Here is a 22,509-nt window from a genome sequence, read left to right as displayed (position 1 = left end):
GAGTAGAGGCCAATACTTTGTATCTTAGAGGGAACTCACAAACTTTTAATACCCCAGACACTACTTACCAAAGTAGGATGTAGAACTTAAACTTTATAGTGCTCCAATTGACTGAGATATCACATGATACTATGGTCTTAACCCTTCAAACCAAGTAAATTATATTTCTTTAATTCTTTAGTGCTACTTTTTTTTTTTTAAATCTGATCACCATCTTTTATCTATTTATTAGAATAGCCTCTTATCTAAAGTTTCTGTTTCCAAATTTTCTTTCCCACTGTATCTCCACACTGAAATCTGGATGATTTTTCTTTAGGACATATCAAACCATGCCATTCTTCTGGTTAAAAGTCTGCTCTCATTTCCCATTGCCCTCAGGATTATTACATACTGCATTACACAACATAGAAGGCCCTCACAGTCTACCTGCCTTACTTCCTCCAGCCACTGTTCCAGTAGCATGCTATGCTATAGCCATATTGGACTGTCTTAAGTTCCCAAAATATATAATGATTTCTCTGATCCCTAAGACTTTTCATATACAAATTCTTTGTTCTATAATGCTTTTTCTTCCTCTTAACTGAGCAAAGTTGTGCAAACCCTTAACATACTTGCCTGCTAAACAAAAGTTGTAGGTTCAAGTCCACTAAGAGACATTCTGAAAGAAAAGCCTAGTGATCTATTTCTGAAAAAAATGAACCGCTGACCACCCTAAGGAACACAGTTCTACTCTGGCACAGGTGGGTCACAATGAGTCAGAAGTGACTCTACAACAACTGGACTGAACCTGGCTAACACCTAGTCATTTTAAGTCTCATTTCAAATTTCACTTTTTCTGATACACATTACTTGATTCTCTAAGGCTAAGTTAAATGTTCCTTGGAGCTCCACACAATGAATGTAACATTGCAGACATTCAATATTGTGAATGACTGAATTGTTGTCGTTATTGTTAGGTGCTGTTGAACTGTCTCCAACTCATAGTGACCCTATGCACAACAGAATGAAACACTGCCTGGACCTGCGATAGCCTCACAATTCTTGCTATACCTGAGTCCAGCGTTGCAGGCACTGTGTCACTCCATCTCATTGAGGGCCTTCCGCTATTTTGTTGATCCTTCACTTTGCCAAGCATGATATCCTTGTCCAGGGAATGGCTCCTTTTGACAACATGACCACAGTAGGTGAGACAAAGTCTAGCCATTCTTGCTTCCAAGGAGCATTCTGGCTGCATGTCTTCCAAAACAGATGTTAGTCCTTTTAGCAGTCCATAGTATTCTTAGCTTTCTTCTCCAACACCACAACTCAAAAGCATCAACTCTTCTTTGGTGTTCCTTATTCATTGTCCAGCTCTCACATGCATAAGAGGCGATTTAAAATACCATGGCTTGGGTTAAGTGCACCTTTGGTCTTAAAGGAGATATCTTTGCTCTTCATCACTTGAAAGAGATCTTTTGCAGTAGATTTGCCCAATGCAATATGTCTTTTGATGTCTTGATTGCTGCTTCCATTAGTGTTGATTGTACAACCAACTAATATGAAGTCCTCGACAACTTCAGTCTTTTCTCCAGCCATCGTGAACCTGTAGAGTGGGCCAGTTGTGAGGATTTTTGTTTCCTTTATATTGAGGTGGAATCCATACTGCACACTATAGTCTATAATCTTTAACAGTAATTGCTTCAATTGATTCTCTAAGTGCAGATTACTTGATTCTCTAAGTTATCTGCACTTTCAGCAAGCAAAGTTGTGTCATCTGTGTATTGCAGGTTGTTAATGAGTCTTCCTCCAATCATGAGGCCATGTTCTTCTTCAAATAATCCAGCTGTTTGGATTATTTGCTCAGCATACAAATTTAATAAGTATGGTGAAAGGATACAACCCTGACGCACACCATTCTTGATTTTAAACCACGTATTATCCCCTTGTTCTGTTCAAATGACAGCCTCCTCGTCAATGTATAGGTTCCTCATGAGTATAATCAAGTGTCCTGGGATTCCCATTCTTCTCAATGTTGTCCATAATTTGCTATAATCCACACAATCAAATGCTTTTGCATAGTGAATAAGACAGAAGTAAAGATCTTTCTGGTATTCTTTGCCTTCAGCTAAGATCCATCTGACATCAGCAATGATATCCCTTGTCCCACATCCTCTTCTGAAACCAGCTTGCATTTCTGGAAGCTCTCTGTCAATATACTGCTGCAACCATTTTTGAATTATCTTCAGTAAGATTTTACTTGCATGTGATATTAATCATATTGTTTGATAATTTCCACAATCTGTGGAATCACCTTTCTTTGGAATGGGTAAAAATATAGATGTCTTCCAGTCAGTTGGCCAGGTAGCTGTCTTCCAAATCTCTTAGCATAGCTGAGTGAGTGCCTCCAGTGGGGCATCTGTTTGTTGAAACATCTCAGTGGGTATTCTCTCAACTCCTGGAACCTTGTTCTTTGCCAATTCTTTCAGTTCAGCTTCAACTTCTTCCTTCAGTACTGTTGGTTCTTGATCATATGTTACCTCCTGAAATGGATGAACTTTTACCAATTCTTTTTGGTATAGTGACTCTATGTATTCCTTCCATCTTCTTTTTATGTTGCCTGCATCATTCAATATTTTGCCCATAGAATCTTTCATATTGCAACTTGAGGCTTAAATTATTTCCTCGTTCCTTCAGCTTGAGAAATGCTGAGTGTGTTCTTCTCTTTTGGTTTTCTAACTCCAGGTCTTTGCAAATTTCATTACAATAATTGGCTTTGTCTACTCGAGCTGCTCTTTGAAACCTTCTGTTCAGCTCTTTTATCTTGTCATTTCTTCCATTTGCTTTAGCTACTCTCCACTCAAGGGCAAATTTCAGAGTCTCTTCTGACATCCATTTTGGTCTTTTCTTCCTTTTTGTATTTTTCATGACCTCTTGCTTTCTTCATGGATGATGTTCTTGCTGTCATCCCACAATTCCTCTGGGTTTTGGTCATTGGTGTTCAATGCATCCAATCTATTCTTTAGATGGTCTCTAAATTCAAGAAGGGTATTATTTTGGCTCTCATGGACTTGTTTTAATTGTCTTTAACTTCAACTTGAACGTGCATATGAGCAGTTGATGATCTGTTCCACAATCAGCTCCTGGCCTTGTTTTGGCTGAGGATATTAAACTTCTCTACTGCCTCTTGCCACAGATGAAGTCAATCTGATTCCTGTGTATTCCATCTGGCAAAGTCCACATGTATAGCCATTGTTTATGTTGCTGAAAAAAGGTATTTGCAATGAATAAGTCATTGATCTTGTAAAATTCTATCGTGTGATCTCGTGTTATTTCTATCATCAATGCCATATTTTCCAACTACCAGTAATTCTTCTTTGTTTCCAACTTTTGCATTCCAGTCACCAATGATAATCAACACATCGTGATTGCATGTTTGGTCAATGTCAAACTGCAGAAGTTGGTAGAAATCTTCAATTTCTTCATCTTTGCCTTTGGTGGTTGTTGCATAGATTTGAATAATAATATTATCAACTGGTCTTTCTTTTAGGTGTATGGATATTATTTTATCACTGACAGTATTGTGCTTCAGGACAGATCTTCAAATAGTCCTTGAATGCCACACCATTCCTTTTCAATTTGTCATTGCCAGCATAGTAGATTATATGGTTGTCTGATTCAAAATGGTCAAAACCAGTCCATTTGAGCTCATTGATGGCTAGAATATTGATCTTTATGCATTCCATTTCATTTTTGACAACTTCCAATTTTCCTAGATTCATACTTTGTACATTCCATGTTCTGATTATTAAGGGATGTTTGTATCTGTTTCTACTTACTTTGAGTTGTACCACATCAGCCAATGGAGGTCCCAGAACTTTACTTAATCTTTATTGTTAAGGTCATCTCTTCTCTGAGGAGTTAGCTCTTCCCCAGTTATATTTTGAGTGACTTCTGACCTGATGGGCTTGTCTTCTGACACTGTATCAGATAATGTTTCCGGGATATTCATGAAATTTTCCAGTAATATATCAGACAGTGTTTCACTGCTATTCATAAGCGTTTCACTTGCTAATTGTTTGAGAAGTGGATGGCTTCTTCCTTCTTCTGAGCCTGTCTTAGTCCAGAAGCTACTTTGAAACCTGTCCACCATGGGTAACCCTGCTGGCATTTTGCTACACTGGTGGCACAGCCTCCAGCCTCACAGCAACATGCAAGCCACCACAGGACACCAAACTGACAGACAAGTTCATCTCCTTTAGCTGTTCCTAACTGCTTTGTACCTGCCTCACCAGGGCCCAGCCTTAAAATAAAGCTTCCCTGAGCTTTTTGTCAATTAATGACTGAATTAATGAATATAAATTGTAGGTTTGTTGTTGTTGTTGTGTGCTGTCAAGTCAGACCCGACTCATAGTGACCCCTCCTTGGGTTGCCGAGGCAGTATCACTATGGAAGTAATTCCCCAAACTTCCTTCTGAGGAGTGGCTGGTGGGTTTGAACCACCAGCCTTCTGGTTAGCAGTCAAGTGCCTTAGGCACTATGCTACCAGAGCTCCCAAACTGTAGGTAGTGTTGGTTAAATTGGCCAACCTTCATAAAATGAAATAAGCCAAGTTTTAAGTCTCATAACTGTAGAAAAGTAGATAGCAGGGTAAGATGCTTTGCTGTATTTTGATATTGATATAAGTGCCTTGTTCTGTGCCATCAAGTCTACTCCTAAGAGCCCTACATGATAGAGGAGAAATGCCCCAAATAGTTTCCTAGGCTGTCATCTTTATGGGTTGTAATCTTCTCTAGGCTGCAGATCACTAGGTCTTTTCTCCCACAGAATAGTTGGTCAGCTTGAACTGCTCACTTTGATTAGCAGCCAAGGGCTTAACCATTGTGCCACCAGGGTTCACTCCAGGGCTTCTAATCCTCCCTTATTGTGCCATCTAAGGAACCATCATATTTCAGCAAAAAAGCAGACATTACTTAGCATTGTGAGAGGTAACGGCTCCAAGATAAAATAATTATCTATAAATTTCAGTCTCAAATCATTCAGTAAGATGTCAAACAATTAATAAGTATTAACTGGGGAGTGTTTTAAGAACATTTTGTATACAGTTATAGAAATGAGCATGTGCCAAAAATACATGAGATCTTGAACAATAATTGTTAGCATTTTACTTTTTCATAATATCTGCATGTTGAATTGTTTTATGTAAAAAATGGACAATTAATAACTGAATTGAATCAATAGTTAAAGATAATGTTGATCAATACTAAATATATAGCGATTCAAACTTGTTTCCCTTTTCCTCTGATACTTATAACTCTATATAATTTCTTTCCAGAGCAAAAAATGTTTTAACCTTTTATGAATAGGTAATCTTTCACAGGGTTGCTGACATACTAAACTTAGTATCATACTAACTGAATCAAATGTTTTCGTTAAGTCCACAAACAATACATGAATCAAAATGTTATTTTTGACACTTTTTAATATAGACTTTCCTGTCTACAATGAAGAAGTGAACATAATATTTTCTAGTGTATAGAAATAGACTTTTAGGGAAAAAATATCTTGGATGCCTAATGAGAAGGTTAATTATATTCTGAATAGTGTTATGTGCTAGTATCTTTCTAATAAGTGATAGAGTATACCACACACACACACACACACACACACACACACACACATTTGTAAACTGGTGGTATATATTCATTTACCTCAATCAAATAGGGAACATTAATATTATAGTATCTTAGATTTAAGGTAGAAGTTACTTGACCTAAACTTCTTTCTTCTAGGACTGCTTTCCACCCTTTCCTTGAGATATTGCTACATGCATGGATCTTGTGGAGCAGTCAAGTTTATCTTATACAACTATGTTATGAAGCTTTTCCTTATGGTGAATGAAAATTTATTTCACTCTTATTTTCAGTCAATGATTCAAGTTCTGTCTTCTGAAGTTGTTTATTATTATTTATATTGTTATTTGCTGTTGAGTTGGCCCTGACTCACAGTGACCCCTCCTTGGGTTTCCGAGGCAGTATCCCTACAGAAGTAGGATTGCCCAACCTTCCTTCCGAGGAGTGGCTGGTGGGTTTGAACCGCCAGCCTTCTGGTTAGCAGTCAAGTGCCTTAGGCACTATGCTACCAGAGCTCCTTCTGAAGTTAGGCAGATTAAGTCTAATTCCTATATCCCAGAGAAGGCCTTCACATATCTAAATAATACTAGTGCTTACCAAATCATTTTTCATTTTAAGAATCTGTTTGCAAGCTAGCATTTAACAGTCCTAATTTATTAGATTTTCTCCTAAAATACAAGAGATTATAAATCCCTAACTGTGGTTTACAAATATTTTAAATATACTTATTTCCTTGATTGGATCTTGTACAAAGAGCAATGCCTTGTGCTGGAACCTAATGAATCTGCAGTTAACTAAGAATTTCTCTTTCACAGGAGTTACTGTTATGCGTCATTTTCTCTATTCTTTCTTTGAAAATTATAAAATAAGCTCCCAGAAAGCAAGACCCACACATTTCTCATCTATATATTTTCAGTATCAATCATAATGCCTGTGTTGGAAATAATTACTAACAAGTGCCACAGAATGAATGAATTAGTGAGTCAGTGAATGAATGAATGGGCAATGAGTCTACCTAAATACAAAACCTTTTCTAACAATTTTATCTTGTTAATTGTTGTTCACAGTTCCACTTGTCAGGATGTCTTTGATTCTTGGCTGCCATCCAGCACATTAGATATCTATCACTTCCAGCTTTATATTATCTGAATATTTAGTAGATCTCATCCAAATCATGCATAAAGATTTGAACATGACAGGGTCAAACACAGAGCCTATGATTCATCATTGGATCCATTTCTAGAGCTTCCTTTGTGTCATATTGTTTAACAAGTTATGAATTCATCAAACTTATTAACTGATTAATATCTGGACCATATTGTTTGTGAGGATACCATGAAACATTCTATAAAGTTTTGAATCATAGCTCCAAATCACTGTTTTATGACATAACGAAATTATTTGATATTTTTCAGCATTAGTTCATCAACTAGAAAAGAAGGAATAATCTTGTACACTTCATAAATTTATTGTGTGGATAAATGTGATGACTTATTTACAGTGGCCAGTGGTGGTCTTGGTATATGCATAGAGTTGGAAACCTAGTTGTAGTTATCATTATTTATGCTGAATTTGAGGTATGATACATCACACTGTCTGATGAATTCGATAATGTATTGGTAAATCAGGAAACTTGGCTATTATAGCTATTCAGTAAACCTAGCAATTAGTTTGATATGAGTTATTTTGAAAGAACCTATTCAAATTCCTAATGGGCACAGTATATTTTTTTCTATAGTTGACGGATAATGGTCTTAGTACTCAAGTATTAAGCAGCACTTAAGTTTCATTGGAGATCAAAATCAATGCTTCCTACATTTTACAGGTCTTATAAAACCTGAAATGACATTTCACTGCCTTTCATCTAGTGATAATTTTCATATTCTCACAATTTCTCAAATATTTTTCATATGTGACTTGATCACATTTACATATTCTATTAGTACTCTAGGATATAATTCAACTAAGACCTTAAAAATCAAACAAATTTAACTAGTGAGGCATGTTTGTGGGAGCTCTGGTGGTGTAGTACCTAAGGCATGTGACTGTTAACCAGAAGACTGGTGGTTCAAACCCACCAGCCACTCCTTGGAAGGAAGATTGGGCAATCTATTTCTGTAGTGATACTGCCTCAGAAACCCAAGGAGGGGTCGTTATGAGTTGAATCTAACTCAGTGGCAGTGAGTTTGAGACATGTTTGTACTTGCTCTCAAGGTATGGAGACAGCATTTTATAGTGGATTTGATATCTCATTCTAATACTTTCTAGTGAAGACTCTGTAGCTTCCTTACATTTTTTTAGCATTAATTTTCAGAGCTAGTAAGATAATAATATACTTGTTTTGGCCAGGTTGTTAGGTACATTAAATAAGATAAAATTTACAAAACATCTTAAACATAGTAAACTGTAGTTATGAATCGGTATATTTTCTGAGGATAGGGCTAATTGATTAACTACAGATTTTGATGGTATTTCAGGTAGTAGGACAGGTCAATGATTGAGATTTACATTTTTTGTTAATTAAAAATGGTGCTTGAATTAAAATAATATTGCTACAAACTATGAGGCCTTAAGGAAGTTATTTGAGCTAGCCTTGGCTTTGGTAAACACCTTTCTGTGGTTCTTTGCTTTCAGACAAGATCCAGCTGACATCAGCAGTGATAGTAGCCCTTATTCCACACCTTCTGAATGTGGCTTGAATTTCTGACAGTTTCCTGTTGATGTACTGCTGAAACCATTTTTTAATTATTTCCAGCAAAATTTTACTTGTGATATTAATGACATTGGTCAATAATCTCCACATTGGTTCATCTTTCTTTGAAATGGGCATGGATATGGATCTCTTCCAGTCAGTTGACTAGGTCTTCCAAATTTCTTGGCATAAACAAGTAACTGCCTTCAGTGTTGCACCCACTTGTTGAAATAAATTCTGCCAATACTTGGAGCCTTGTTTTCTCCAATTTCTTCAGTGCAGCTGGACTTCTTCCTTTAGTACCATCAGTTCTTGTGTTTTATTGGTTGTGCAACAACATTTGACTGTGTGGATCATAACAAATTAAGGAAAACATTGTGAAAAATGGGAAGTACAGAGCATTTAATTGTGGTCATGAGGAAACTACATAAACCAAGAGGCAGTCATTCAACAGAACAAGGGGATGCTGAATGGTTTAAAATCAGGAAAGGTCTGTGTCATGGTTGTATCCTTTCACCATACTTACTCCATTTGAATCCTGAGAAAATAATCCAAGAAACTGGACTATGAAAAAGAATGTGGTGTCAGGATTGAAGGAAGACTCATTAACAACCTGCAATATGTGGATGACACAACCTTGCTTACTGAAAGTGAGGGAAACTTGAAGAACTTGCTGATGAAGACCAAAGACTATAGGCTTCAATATGGAATATACATCAACATAAAAAAACACAAAAATTCTCAAAACTGGACCAATAAGCAACATCATGATAAACAGAGAAAAGACTGAAGTTGTCCAGGATTTCATTTTACTTGGACCACAATCAATGACCATAGAAGCAGCAGTCAAGAAGTCAAATGATGTATTGCATTGGGCAAATCTGCTGCAAAAGATTTCTTTAAAGTGTTTAAGAGCAAAGATACCATTTTGAAGACTAAGGTGCACTGGCCCCATGCCATGGTTTTTCAAAAGCCCCTTATGCCTGTAAGAGCTGGACAATGAATAAAGAAGACTGTAGAAGAAGTGATGAATTTTAATTGCATTGGCAAGTAATGTTAAGTATACTATGGACTGCTAGAAGAATGAACAAATCTATTTTGGAGGTAGTGCCAAAGGAAAACTCCTTAGAAGTAAGAATGACTAGACTTCATCTCTCATATTTTGGTCATATTGTCAGAAGGAACTGGTCCCTGGAGGAGAATACCATGCTAGGTAATATAGAGGGTAAGCAAAAAGAGGGGGGACCCTCAATGAGATGGACTAACACAATGGGTGCAACAATGGGCTCAAGCATGGCAATGATTGTGACAATGGTACAAGACTTGGCAGTGTTTGTTCTGTTGTACATAGGTTTGCTATAAGTTTAAGTCAACTAGAGGGCACCTAACAACATTGCCATAAGAAAAACAGGAGGCGAAACCAAAGCAAACTCACTGACATCAAGTTGGATCTGACTCATAATGACCCCCACTGGGTTTCCAAGGTGGTAAATCTTTACAGAAGTAGATTGCCCCATCTTCCTTCCATGGGGTGTCTGGTGGGTTTGCACCTCCAGGCTTCTGGTTAGCAGTCAAATGCCTTAGGCACTGTGCCAAAATTAAATGATAAAAATAATGGCTAAAACTACAGATCTCAGGTTAGGTATTGGTGAAATGGTGGTAGTAGCAGCGGCAGCAGCAGCAGAATGTAATTTAATGGAGGACAATGCAATTAGGTTCAGCCCAAGGCTGATTCTCCAACCTTTTCACCAATCTGAAACCGGCTGAGCCTCCCACAGCACTGTCTACTTCTTTTCTGGGTTAAATAATCCATTATAATGATGACACAGAATTCCCAGACCATACTTACAGTTAAGTGGTTTGTTAGGGAACAGTTTATGCTAGTGATCAGGATCAACAAGTTACAACTCAGGATAAAGATCAGAAAGCATGTAGGCAAAGCCTCATTTCTTTAGTGTAGCTCTTGTCTCAGCCCCCTGAAAACAGCCTTCTCTTAGCCCCTTAATAATAGGTTCCTCTCAAACCCCTAAGGATAGCTTCCTCTTGGGCCTGCCATCTGTTGCTACAGGCTCTGCTGGTGAGCCCTCTCACAACATTCAGTGTTATAGCCCTTGATCTGTGCTACAGCTCTTTCAGGAGTTTCCTTGCATCTTTCTCTATGCTTCTCTTTCCTCCTCTTCTTTTTTCCTTATGCTTCTCCCTGCTGCTTATATTCCTGCTATTTTTTTTCTGAAAAACCTCTGTGGGTTTGCCAGCTTGTATATACAATTCCTTGTCAATTTCAAGACATGCCACCTCCCAGCAGAGGGTTACAAATTGACCAATCCCCTTTCAGTAAGCCACAAACATATTATTTGCATATTAGGCTACAACTCACCTCATTAGCATAGTCTATTGACCCATCCTGCAATGTACCTACCAATCACAGGGCATGCTGCAGCCAAGGACCAGACAAAAAGTATTAAAATGAAGTTGTTTTACAACTTACCCAGGAAATGTTAATCAACCTGGACTAAAGTAACAAAACCTCTGGAGTACAAAACTAAGGCAAAGTAACTCCTCATGGCTTAAGAGAAAAATCAACTTGTTTTTGCAAAGCCAAGAGGCCCCTTAAAGGAACTCCTTTCACTGCAGAATTAAATGTTATATGACTGAAGGAGATCACTATGAGAATGAGTGTAATTTCAAAAGCAAATTTTATTAAGGATTGAGTCTTGGAACCACTACTAAGTAGATGTCAATGTAATGGGGAGGAAACAGCATAGAAGATTGAGGAGGAGCAGTCTTTGATTTCAAAAACCACCAACCTTCAGGTTAGCAGCCAAATGCCACAGGTACTGCACCACCAGAGCTCCGATAAAACATGGTAGACAAATATTAATCAGATTTGTCTTCTTTCTCTCCTGCTGACCAGAGGCTGGAGTCTCTCGTGTTTGGTTTCTCTATCTTCCACAGGTAAATCCTCTTTAATTTCTTGGTTAGCCACCTCAGCCTGTTTTCCCTTTGCTTCCCTTTTCCCTCTGGGTTGCACTTTATGTCTGTACATGTATCTATCCTTTCCTGCAGCCTTTTCTTGCCTTCATTTCCTCTTTTGCAGGAGCAGGTTTAGCTGACAACCTTACCAATCTCCTTTTGGGCTTCTCCTTCACCACCCCTTCAGCAGAGCTAACCTTCCTTTTGGGCATCTTGGCAATGGGGAGGGCATGTGCTATACGCTTGTTGGCCCTGGTATGCCAAGAGCCTTTGTGAAGCTGAGCTGCCGGGCCACTCCTGCTACACCTGCAATTGAGCTGCTAGAACCCACAGTGGGGCTGTGGTGGGAGAAGTGGATGGAACTGGATTGCAAGGCTGTCCTCTCCTTAACCCTTCACACCCTTTTAAACCTACTCACTTTCGAAATATAAAAAGATCATTTTAGGCACAGAGAAGCAAGTATAATTGGAGGGGAAGATATATGTCACAAGCCCGCCCTCTCCTTAAGCCCTTCTTCCCCCTTTAAACCTGTTGTTGTTGTTATTTGCTGTCTAGTCGGACCCGACTCATAGCGACCCCTCCTTGGGTTTCCAAGGCAGTATCACTCCGGAAGTAGATTGCCCAACCTTTCTTCTGAGGAGTGGCTAGTGGGTTTGAACCACCAGCCTTCTGGTTAGCAGTAAAGTGCCTTAGGCACTATGCTACCAGAGATCCTACTCACTTTTAAAATATAAAAAGATCAGATTAGGCACAGAGAAGCAAGTATAAATGGAGGGGAAGATGTATGTCACATGGAGATCGTCAAGGAATCAAGGAATGCTGGTTCTACGGACATCTTTCCCCAGAGATGAAAGAGAAGAGCCTTCCTGTAGAACTGGTGACCTGAATTTGAGCTTCTAGCCTCCTGAACTGTAAGAAATTAAACTTCTATTCTTTATAGCCACTCACTTATGGTACTTGTGTTACAGCAGCACTATAAAATAAAAGTGGCCAAATAATTAAATACTTAAGATTGAGATTATAGATCAATTTTAGTTATTAGTAATGGCAAGTTCCAGTATACCACGATGGAGTGAGGACAAGAGACTAGCAATAAGTTATGGAAGAATTAACTTTAAGGACATCAAAATAACCAAAAATTATTATATAAATACTGCTGGAGATAACGGCAATGATCAGGAGGAAAAATGTTCAAGGTACAAGGTGCACAACCTGAAGGTTATTAGATGATATTAAGAAGTAGGCCTAACCCAAGCCATGGTATTTTCAATTGCCTCATATTCATGTGAGAGTTGGACAATGAATAAGAAAGACTGAATAAGAGTTGATGCTTTTGAGTTGTGGTGCTGGCGAAGAATACTGAAAGTACCATCAACTGCTAAAAGAACTAACAGATCCGTCCTGGAGGAAGTGCAGCAGAAATGCTCCTTGGAAGCGAGTATGGCCAGACTTTGTCTCACATACTTTGGTCATGTTGTCAGGAGGAATCACTCCCTGGAGAAGGATATCATGCTTGGTAAGGTGGGGGGTCAACAAAAAAGGGTAAGGCCCTCAATGAGATGGATTGACACCGTGGCTGCAACAATGGGCTCAGGTATAGCAAAAATCATGAGGCTGGCACAGAACCAGGCAATGTTTTGTTCTGTTGTACATAGGGTTGCTATGAGTCAAAGATGACTTGATGGCACCTAACAACAACAACAAGTTGGTACAGTGGACAAATAGCAAATGACATGAGAATCTAAGCTGAGGGTTTTTAGGGAGGAGAGAAAGAAGATAACATGAAAGTGGCAATGAAGAGCAAGACACCTGTCCTATCTTCAGGGCCAGGGAAATGAAGACTGTGGGAGAAAACAGTAGCTGCCACTAGAGATGATTGCAGGGGGAGGAGAGGTGTCTCTGGGAGAGTCAAGTTTCAGGTAGAGCAAGATTCAGAGAACATTCAGGCAACAGTGACGTTATATTAATGTCTAACCATGAATTCCTAAAGGTTCAAAGAAAGGGTTTCAGAAAATACGGAGGATGTGGTCAGCAAAAGAGTTGTCAAGAGCTGCATAGGGTTTAGAATCTTGGGGACAGTGGTGATGTGAGCAACCTGAATTTCTTATGGTGACTGAAATCAAAGGGGTGAAAGACATGACAGTATCAGTCCTGATTGTTCTAAGGCAGACAGTGTTAGTTCATAAGGATGTAATGAAGAAATAAGAGCAACCTAACTACTACGGGAAATAGGTGATTGACAAGACATCTACTATAAAATTATAAAGATTTTAAGGTACATCTAACAACATAAAATGCTCATAACACGTACATTAAAAAGCAGAATTTAGAACTGCACTTATGGCATTATATCGATCTTATTTGTAAACACATGCACAAAATTGGTAGGAAATACCTAAAATGTTAAGGGTTTATCTCATTATGTTGAATATTGGGTGGTTGTTATAAAATGAATTGTGTTCTCCCAAATCATACATAACCTCCTTATAAATAACCTCCATATGTAAATCATAACCTCCTTGATGCTGTGGTTATAATTCCACCTGAATGGGTTCTTTTTGATATGTTAGTGAGACTAGTGTAGGGTGTGTTTTAAATCAGTGTTGTTTGAGATATAAAAGAGACTGAACAAGCAGTTGAGAGAAGCAGAGAGATGGGGGAAGATATGGCAAGCCACGTGAAGATCACCCAGAAGCACAAGCTCAAAAGAGACAAGGCCCTTCCTCCAGAACGAGTAGACAGAAACCCTCCCCTTAGAGCCGGCACCCTGAATTTGGACTTCTAGCCTCTTAAGTTGTGAGAAAGTAAATTTCTGTTTGTTTTAGCCATCCACTTGTGGTACTTCTGTTATTTAAAAAAAAAAAAAAAAAAAAAGGCAGTACTAAATATTTTTCAACGTTTTGAGAAATGCTTACTCAAAAAAAAAAAAAAAAACAAAACAAACCAAACTCACTGCTGTCTAGCTAGATCCAAGTCATAGCGACCCCTCCTTGGGTTTCTGAGGCAGTATCTTTATGGAAGTAGATTGCCCAGTCTTCCATCTGAGGAGTAGCTGGTGGGTTTGAACCACCAGCCTTCTGGTTAACAGTCAAATGCCTTAGGCACTATGCCATCAGAGCTCCGACCACTTGTTTATATTTGGAGGGCAAAAGATATGAGTTTAAATTGTTTTGTCCTCTGGTACTCTTCTCAGATGCTGTTAATATTCTATTCCTTGACATGAGGAGTTTTTCTAGTTGTCAATGAGATTGCTTGTTAAAATGTATAATATAATGGATATCTTTTTTTGTGTATATTTTATTTCACTCATTCAAGAAGTTATGTTCCCTGTAGTTTAGGGGCCTCTGCAACCAGTAGCTGAGCATGTGTGGAGACAAACAACATGGACTTTGGAGAAGAAAGAGGTGAATACCTGGCATTTGGATGTGTCAGGGTCGCAAAGGTTGCTGTGTCCATTACACTGACATGGAACACAGGTGCCCAGGGTTGGTCCGGGAGTGCGGCCACCTCGTTCAGAAGGTAGGCGATAAAATCCCGGCAAGCATGTCTGAAAGAAAAGGAAGCCAGTTAGGACAGCTAAGGTTCAGCAACCCTTGGGTTCCGCAGCATTTGAAAAGAATGACTTCTTTTCTCCCAACTCTGTTAAGGACAATACCACTTACAAATTCAAGTGCCAATGGTGATGTGTAATGCATGTATTTCTGCATTGTCCCTGGTATACAGGTAGCACCTGTGTAATCACACCTTCCAAAGGAAAGCTTTTATTTGCATATAAAACTCTTAGCCTCCGAAGTTGTCAAGGGTTGTCATCTTCTTTTTTTTTTTTTTAAAGAGGTTTGTATTTTAAATAAAATTGTCATGTGGACTAAAGAGAGAATTGTAATGCCTTGACAAGCTAAAATCTGCTTCTCTGTGCTTGATTGATAACTAGCAAATGCCCAGAGAAAATGGGAAAAGTTAAATAAGTAAAAAAGGGACACAATTGCATTATTTATATTGATATAACTTAAAGTAAGAAATTCAAAATAATAAAAGCTCTATATGTCTTCAAACTATTAGGCCACTAATACAATTTATTTTTCCTTGACTTTTTTTTTTTTTTTTTCCATTTTGCGATAATAATCTGAGAGCAAACCAAAAACTGCTAGCAAAGCTGACATATTCAACATTAGGACGTCCATCTTCATTGAGGTTATTATGTAAATGAATCAAAAATCTCGAAGCCCACATCTGAGGAGGAAGGATGAAGACAGGCTTGTGTTTCAGGGTCTGAATTTATAGTATGAGGAGTTGTTGCATTTATTAAGTATTCCTTGATTTATGAGTGAGAGGTACCAGTTGCCGTTGAGTTGATTCTGGTGACCCTGTGAGGGTCAGAATAGAACTGTTTTCCACAGGGCTTTTTGAATAGCTGATTTCCCAGAAGTAGATCACCAAGCCATTCTTCCAGTGTGCCTCCAAAACCCACTGCCAATGAGTTGATTCTGACTTTAGCGCCCCTATAGGACAGAGTAGGAGCTCTGGTAGCATAATACCTAAAGCACTTGACTGCTAACCAGAAGGCTGGTGGTTCAAACCCACCAGCCACTGCTTGGAAGGAAGGTTGGGCAATCTACTTCCATAGTGACACCACCTCGGAAACCCAAGGAGGGGTCGCTATGAGTTGGAGCTGACTCAACGGCACATAACAACAACAACATAGGACAGAGTAGTACTGCCCCACAGAGTCTGCAAAGCTGTAAACCTTTACAGAAGTAGACTGCCTCATTTTTCTCCATGGAATGGCTGGTGGGTTCAATCTGCCAACCTTTCAGTTAGCAGCTGAATGCCTTAACCACTGTGCCACCAGAGTTCTTTTCAGGATGCTTCTAGCTGGAGTCAAACCATTAACCTTTCCATGAGCAGCCAAGAGAGTTAACCATTTACACCACCAGAAACTCAGAGTAACAGGTTAAAAAAAAGTTTCTGTTGAGTAGATTCTGAGGCATTGCAACCCTAAAGGACAGGGTAGAATTGCCCCTTAGGGTTCCTAAGGTCGTAATCTTTACAAGAGCAGGTTGCTATATCTTTCTCCTGTGGAGTCACTGGTGGGTTCTCATCATTGACCTTTCAGTTAGCAGCCAATTGCTTAATCATAGGGTCTGTTTTTCAGAGCTCACTGAAGATTATAATACAACTTTTAACATCTTGGCTACTTAGTACATTTCTTCACAAAATTTTTACTTCCATTAAATAAAGTAATTGCTGAACAGTCAGAAAAAAATATTGAATAAGTACTTCCCAATGTTGCCATTCTTTTTTGGTTCTGGACTTGGTTAGTCCAGAAGGGAATATGCAAAGCTGTTCTTTAGAGAGAGTGACAGATCAGTACTCAGCACACCCCTTGTTTGCTTTGATTTGGTTATGCTTAATACCTCGATGAAGTACTTAATTAAGAGTTTTCCTGCTTTCATCACAGCCCATAAGAAGTTCTAATGAGATTTAATAATGCTCCAGTATTGAGCAAGCTGATAGGGAAACTAAGAGTAGTATTTAAAATATTTTGAGTCTTATTTGTCTTATGGTGGATGTTATGGTCTGTTGTAATAAATGTATTCATATTATTTAAAATCAACATTTGTTTTTACCATTGTTACTAAATAAGGTATCAAAGTCATAGCTGAGGAATTTATTTTAGCATAACTGAAGAAATCATTCAAGGTGTATTTAAGTGTTTCTTTCACATGTGGGTTCTAATTCTTTAGCATGCTGATTGTTGAATAAAATTGGATTTTCTTTATGTGAATCTCAACTTTGGATACTAATGTAATTATTGTTACTTTACTGGTACATTTACATAATGTGTGTGTGTGATGGGGATGGTGATGGTAATGTGTGAGTGTGTGGAAAAATCACAGAAATTGAGAGAGTTTCTAGCTCCAATTTATTTCTCAGTCCAAAGTTTACAAGACTCAGAAGAAGAATAAAGTTGTTGTTTTTTTTAATTTCCATAGAAGAATCATAGGCAATTCAACATTATAGAGAGAAGTTTAAAGGAGGGCACTGGAAGTGTAGTTTACTATAACGTACAGCCCATATTTCCTATAACTGTAGCTTTTCCTTTGGAAGATAGCGTGACACAGAGGAAAGGGCACACCCCGTGGGAGTCCTGTGCCTGGAGCCCTAACTAAAGCTCTCTGTAGAACCACCATAGTAGGCTCAATCCTGGCTACACAGAGTGTCATCTGGGGAGCTTTTAAAAATACTGACACTTGGGCTCTCAACTTAATTACTTGAGAGTGGACCCAAAGTTTGTTTGAAAATGTCTAGGAGGTTCTAATAAGTAGGCAGTGTATGTTTACTACACTGCCATTGAGTCAGATCCAACTCATGGCGACCCCTCCTTGGGTTTCCAAGGCAGTATCACTACAGGAGGAGATTGCCCAACCTTCCTTCTGAGGAGTGGCTGCTGGGTTTGAACCACCAGCCTTCTGGTTAGCAGTCAAATGCCTTAGGCACTATGCCACCAGAGCTCCCACACTAATAAGTACGACCTAAGAACTGGCATACTCCTCATTCTGTACCATCAATGTGGGTCTTTAAAAAAGCATATGGACATAATAAATGGTGACTCACTATGGAAGCCTTGAATTTATGTATATCAGTTTTGTGTGAGGGATCTGAGCAAGAAATATCTTAAAGATTTATTTTTCTTATCTCAAAGAAGAGCAGGATCTGCTTTGGGTGATTCCTAAAGCTTCTTTTAATTCTAAATTATGTTTAAGTGTTCACATGGACACATGCATTTCTGAGAGTTACAAAGAAAAAGAATCTTTTTTTTTTTTTTTTTTAAGGAACGGGGCCTACCTATCGGTTCCTCTTTTCATGGATCCATTTGTAATTATTCTTTCCTTTTTTGCATTATTTGAGGATATTTTTCAAGATCAGATGTTTTCTTCAGTGGACTGGGGTAAAATTCATGGGAATGATTACATTGAATTGGTAAAAAGAGGAGAAAGATAATAGTTATTTCTTTAAGTCTCAAACAAAATACTTTCTGAAGTGAAATGAATGATTGAAGAAAAGTAAATAAATCTTAAACACTGTTCTGAGCTCATCTTCCCTTTTTCTTCTTCCTAATGTAGTCTTTCTGAAAGTTTCCCTGTGCTGAAATGATTTGTAGCTCCGTGGTCTCCTGCTCTCCTTCATCTCTGACTGCATTTCATAAAATGGTGTTGATCAAAACATCAAATTCACACAAAAATGGAGAAGAGTGCAGAGAAAGGAACGGGACATAAAAAGAGTAAAAAGCTAACTTTTCCCACATACAGATTTGCATAATATCCTCCTTTCTGTTTTCAGAGTTTCATAATGAAAATAGATACTTGTGCTGGAGTCAATAAAAAATCTGTTATATCTTTATATCAGTTTTGCAATCAAGCAAGCCTGAGCTTAATTCCTGTTCCGTTACTTACTATAGGATTTGATGCAGGTTTTGCACACTACAGGGCCAGTTTCCCCACTTAGAACATAAGAATTTTATACAATAATAGTTGAATGTAAAGTTTATCTAGGATATTTTGGAAATGGACTTATCTGAGTTCGAACTGAAGCTCTTCTCTTTCCTAGATGTGTTACATGTGCAGTTTTTAAAAACTGTATGGGCCTCAGTTTTGTCATCTCAAAAATGAGGATCATCATACATAGTCAATCACGTTGGTGTAAGTACTATGTTAGGAAAGGTGCTTGGCATTGTGTAAGATACACTAAGCACTCAATAAATGGTATTTTTTAAGGGTTGTTGTAAGGATTAAAGAAGCTCTGGTGGTGTAGTGGTTTACACATTGGGCTACTAAGCAAAAGCTCAGTGGTTTGAACTCACCAGCCTGTCTGTGGGAGAAAGATGAAGTAGTTTGCTTCTGTAAAGATTTACAGTCTTGGAAACCCTATAGGGCAGTTCTACTCTGTCCTGTAGGGTCACTATGAGTCAGAATTGACTCGATGGTAGTGGGTTTGGGTTTACATGAGGATTGAATGAGACAATGTATGTTTGTGGTTGTTGTTAGGTGCCATTGAGTTGTCTCTGACTCACAGCGACCCTATGTTAAACAGAATGAAACACTGCCCAGTCCTGTGCCAGCCTCATGATCCTTGCTATACCAGAGCCCATCATTGCAGCCACTGTGTCAATCCATCTCTTTGGGGGCCTTCCCCTTTTCTGTTGATCCTCTTCTCCAGCAAGCATGATATCCTTCTCCATTTGGTCCCTGACATACTGACAACGTGGCCAAAGTAGGTGAGACGAAATCTGGCCATTCTTGCGTCCAAGGAGCATTCTGGCTGCACTTCTTCCGGGACAGATTTGTTAGTTCTTTTAACATTCTATGGTACCTTCTGTATTCTTCACCAACACCACAACTCAAAAGCATCAACTCTTCATCAGTCTTCTTTATTCATTGTCCAGCTCTCACATCCATATGAGGCGACTGAAAATACCATGGCTTGGGTTAGGCACACCTTAGTCTTCAAGGAGACATCTTTGCTCTTCAGCACTTGAAAGAGGTCTTTTGCTGCAGATTTACCCAAAGCAATACATCATCTGATGTCTTGACTGCTGCTTCCACTGGTGTTGAGAATATGCTTAGTGATTGACATAAAATAAATCAATACTGGTTCTTTTATTTCAGATAATTTTTAGATGTAGTTGTTGAAGGTAAACTAAAAGTCAAAGGCAATTGTGGTTGTTCTAAGTTGTATTTATGCTTGGGGAAAAAAATTACAATGGATGTGACTCACCAATATTATGTACTTTTATTTTTACATATATAAATAGTCCTTGGGTCTTAAAATGCACAACAGAAGTGGTAAAAGGTATCCTGAGATGCGCTCATGTGTAAGGAGAAAAGCGTCTTTCCATAATTTTGCTTTTTTCAGGTTTATGAGCTGATAATACGTATATATTGTTTGGGGATTTTAGAATATTATTTTTAATAACCCAAGCAATAGCTTCTGAATGATTATCCAGTAGACAACAGTCATTCAACTGTGAGCCAGAAGTTGTATTAAAACATGGTGGGAGGACAAAAAATGGTGGGAGGAAAAAAAGTATGTGGTGAGAGGAAAATAAAATATGGTGGGAGAGAAGGTCAGAGTAGAGGTTATAACTTATCACAATTTGACAAAGGCCTCATCAGTGAATTTCTGATTTCCATGCTATTATTGCAGAGAGCCACATATTCAATGCTGAAAGTCATAAATCAGAACAGCATCTGTATTTAACCTAAACTGAGACAGTGGTGAAGAAAAGTTTAAATAAAGTGCAGTAGACTAAATGGCTTGTACACCAGCGAATCTGTAAGGAAAATGTATTCATTATTTAACTTCTAAAAGTAATTTTGTTTCTACTTCAAATCACAAATTTTAATAATTAGGTGTTTCTAGAACTAGCATTTGCCATGAAAAGTGCTGCAGTGCCCTGTTGCTACAGGTAAGAAGCAAAGTCTCTTCACAACTGCCTCTATTTTTAATGGCAACTAACACTTAATTTTGTTTATTTGCAACCATATTTTGGTAAAAACAGGAAATGAATAGCCTATAAGTGCAGATGGCTCTAGAACAGTATACATTTGGTGAAAATATTGTAAAGGAATTGCTTTGTGTATTCATGACCCAAAGCATATGTTACTGGAATGGGATTTATTATTTCAAAACTGTCCTTAGCTCTTGCCTGATGATTAGGTTTCATGCCTGGGCAATTACACTTTAGAATCAATATGAATTATAAATAAGATGTATAATGGATTAGAGGCAGTGAGTTGTAGAGAACACCTCAGGTATCTTATTAAAAGAGATGAGGCTTTATCTCTATAATCTCTTCACTAAGGTATTACTCTAATTGTCTGTAAATAAGAACGTAAGTGAAATTCATGGCTCATAGGTGAGGGCACAAACATAGATGATAGCTTGTATGTATTCCTAGCATCTCTTGATTTCCTTAACTTATTATTTGCTTTATTTTCGCCAATTTGTTGTTATGTAATGAAGGAAATTATAAACTACTAAAATTAATGGGAGAATTATTAAAATTAACGTTCTCAAATATACTATTTAAAATACCTGTTGATCACAATAAGAAGAGTTTTAAACATTTAAAGTTGGGAATGCAAAGCAGACCACATTTTTTAATTTAAATTATACTTTACGATGATTCTGTAGAAAAAGAACCTGAGGTTCAGCACATGAGGCAAGTTACCTGTCCGAGTGGCAGAGCAAGTTAGCTTTGACTGGACATTAAATTCCCTTTTCTTTCCATTTTGCCACGCTACCTCTTTCTTCAGAAACTATTTACACTGTGTTTAAGTTTTACTGCAGTTTTGAACTAGTGTCATCACCTGTCTCATGTGTCACACTTACTAAAATTTCTGAAATCCTATTTACAAAACAAGATGTATAAAAATTAATTATAAAAAACCAATAGATTGATATGTAACTATTTATCATTAATAATATTAACCAGAGCAACTAACACTGACTATATGCCAAGGGTTGGTATGAGTGCATTATGTTCACTCATTTAGTCATTCTAAGATTCTTAGGACAAATGAGAGAGAATGTGTGCTGTAGGGCTGGAGAAGGTACCAAAGGCCCCTTCTATGCCAGGCTTTATTTGTTGGACAGCAGGAGCTCTGTAGGGTCTGTGGTAGAAGGATGATTTGGTAACCTAGTGCCGCTCTGATAGAAATATACCACAAATGGGATGGCCTTAACAAACAGGAATTTATTCTCTTACAGTTTGGGAGGCTAGAAGTCCAAGTTCAAAGTGCCAGGCTCTAAGGGTTGTGTTAAAGCCCCTCAACCTTGGGCTTCCGCTCTGCCTCTTGCTCCTGGTCTACTGAAACTAGAGGTATCTCTTCACTCAGGCAGCTACTGGCTGCTGAGCCTAACAAGCCCAAGGTCAACAAATAAAATGGTACAGTCTTGATGTTATCAAACCACCCAGCAGGCCATTAATTTAAGTCCATTGAAAGTCCCAAGGTCAGCAGAGCATGGCAGGCTGTTGAATAACGACTCACCTACATGCAGGGTTCAAGTGTGCCATAAGCTAGAGACCATTCCCAGGGCTTCTCCTTATATACAGGAAGCAGAGCACATACCCAAAGACAGCTACTCAGCTGCTTATGGTAGATCCCACTATGGAGTTAATTGCCAGTCTCATCATGGGGAATAACTACCACCAGCTGCCCAGCCACTCAACCA

At 38.3% G+C, this 22,509-nt stretch overlaps 1 protein-coding gene across 1 annotated transcript in view; it reads right to left on the bottom strand.

The window, feature by feature from the left end:
* Positions 1-22,509, bottom strand: part of LAMA2 (laminin subunit alpha 2) — a gene marked incomplete at its 5' end in the record, with an annotated part of 713,189 nt that overhangs the window by 261,918 nt on the left and 428,762 nt on the right. Inside the window, 2 exons of the mRNA XM_007947384.2 lie at positions 14,687-14,821; positions 14,937-15,018. Coding sequence (XP_007945575.1) covers positions 14,687-14,821; positions 14,937-15,018 — 217 coding nt within the window. The remainder of the gene's footprint in view (positions 1-14,686; positions 14,822-14,936; positions 15,019-22,509) is intronic.

This window comes from Orycteropus afer, unplaced genomic scaffold, assembly GCF_000298275.1.
Source record: "Orycteropus afer afer isolate SDZICR_OR568_19922 unplaced genomic scaffold, OryAfe1.0 scaffold00182, whole genome shotgun sequence".
NCBI lineage: Eukaryota > Metazoa > Chordata > Mammalia > Tubulidentata > Orycteropodidae > Orycteropus > Orycteropus afer.
This window is presented reverse-complemented; position numbering and strand designations above follow the sequence as displayed.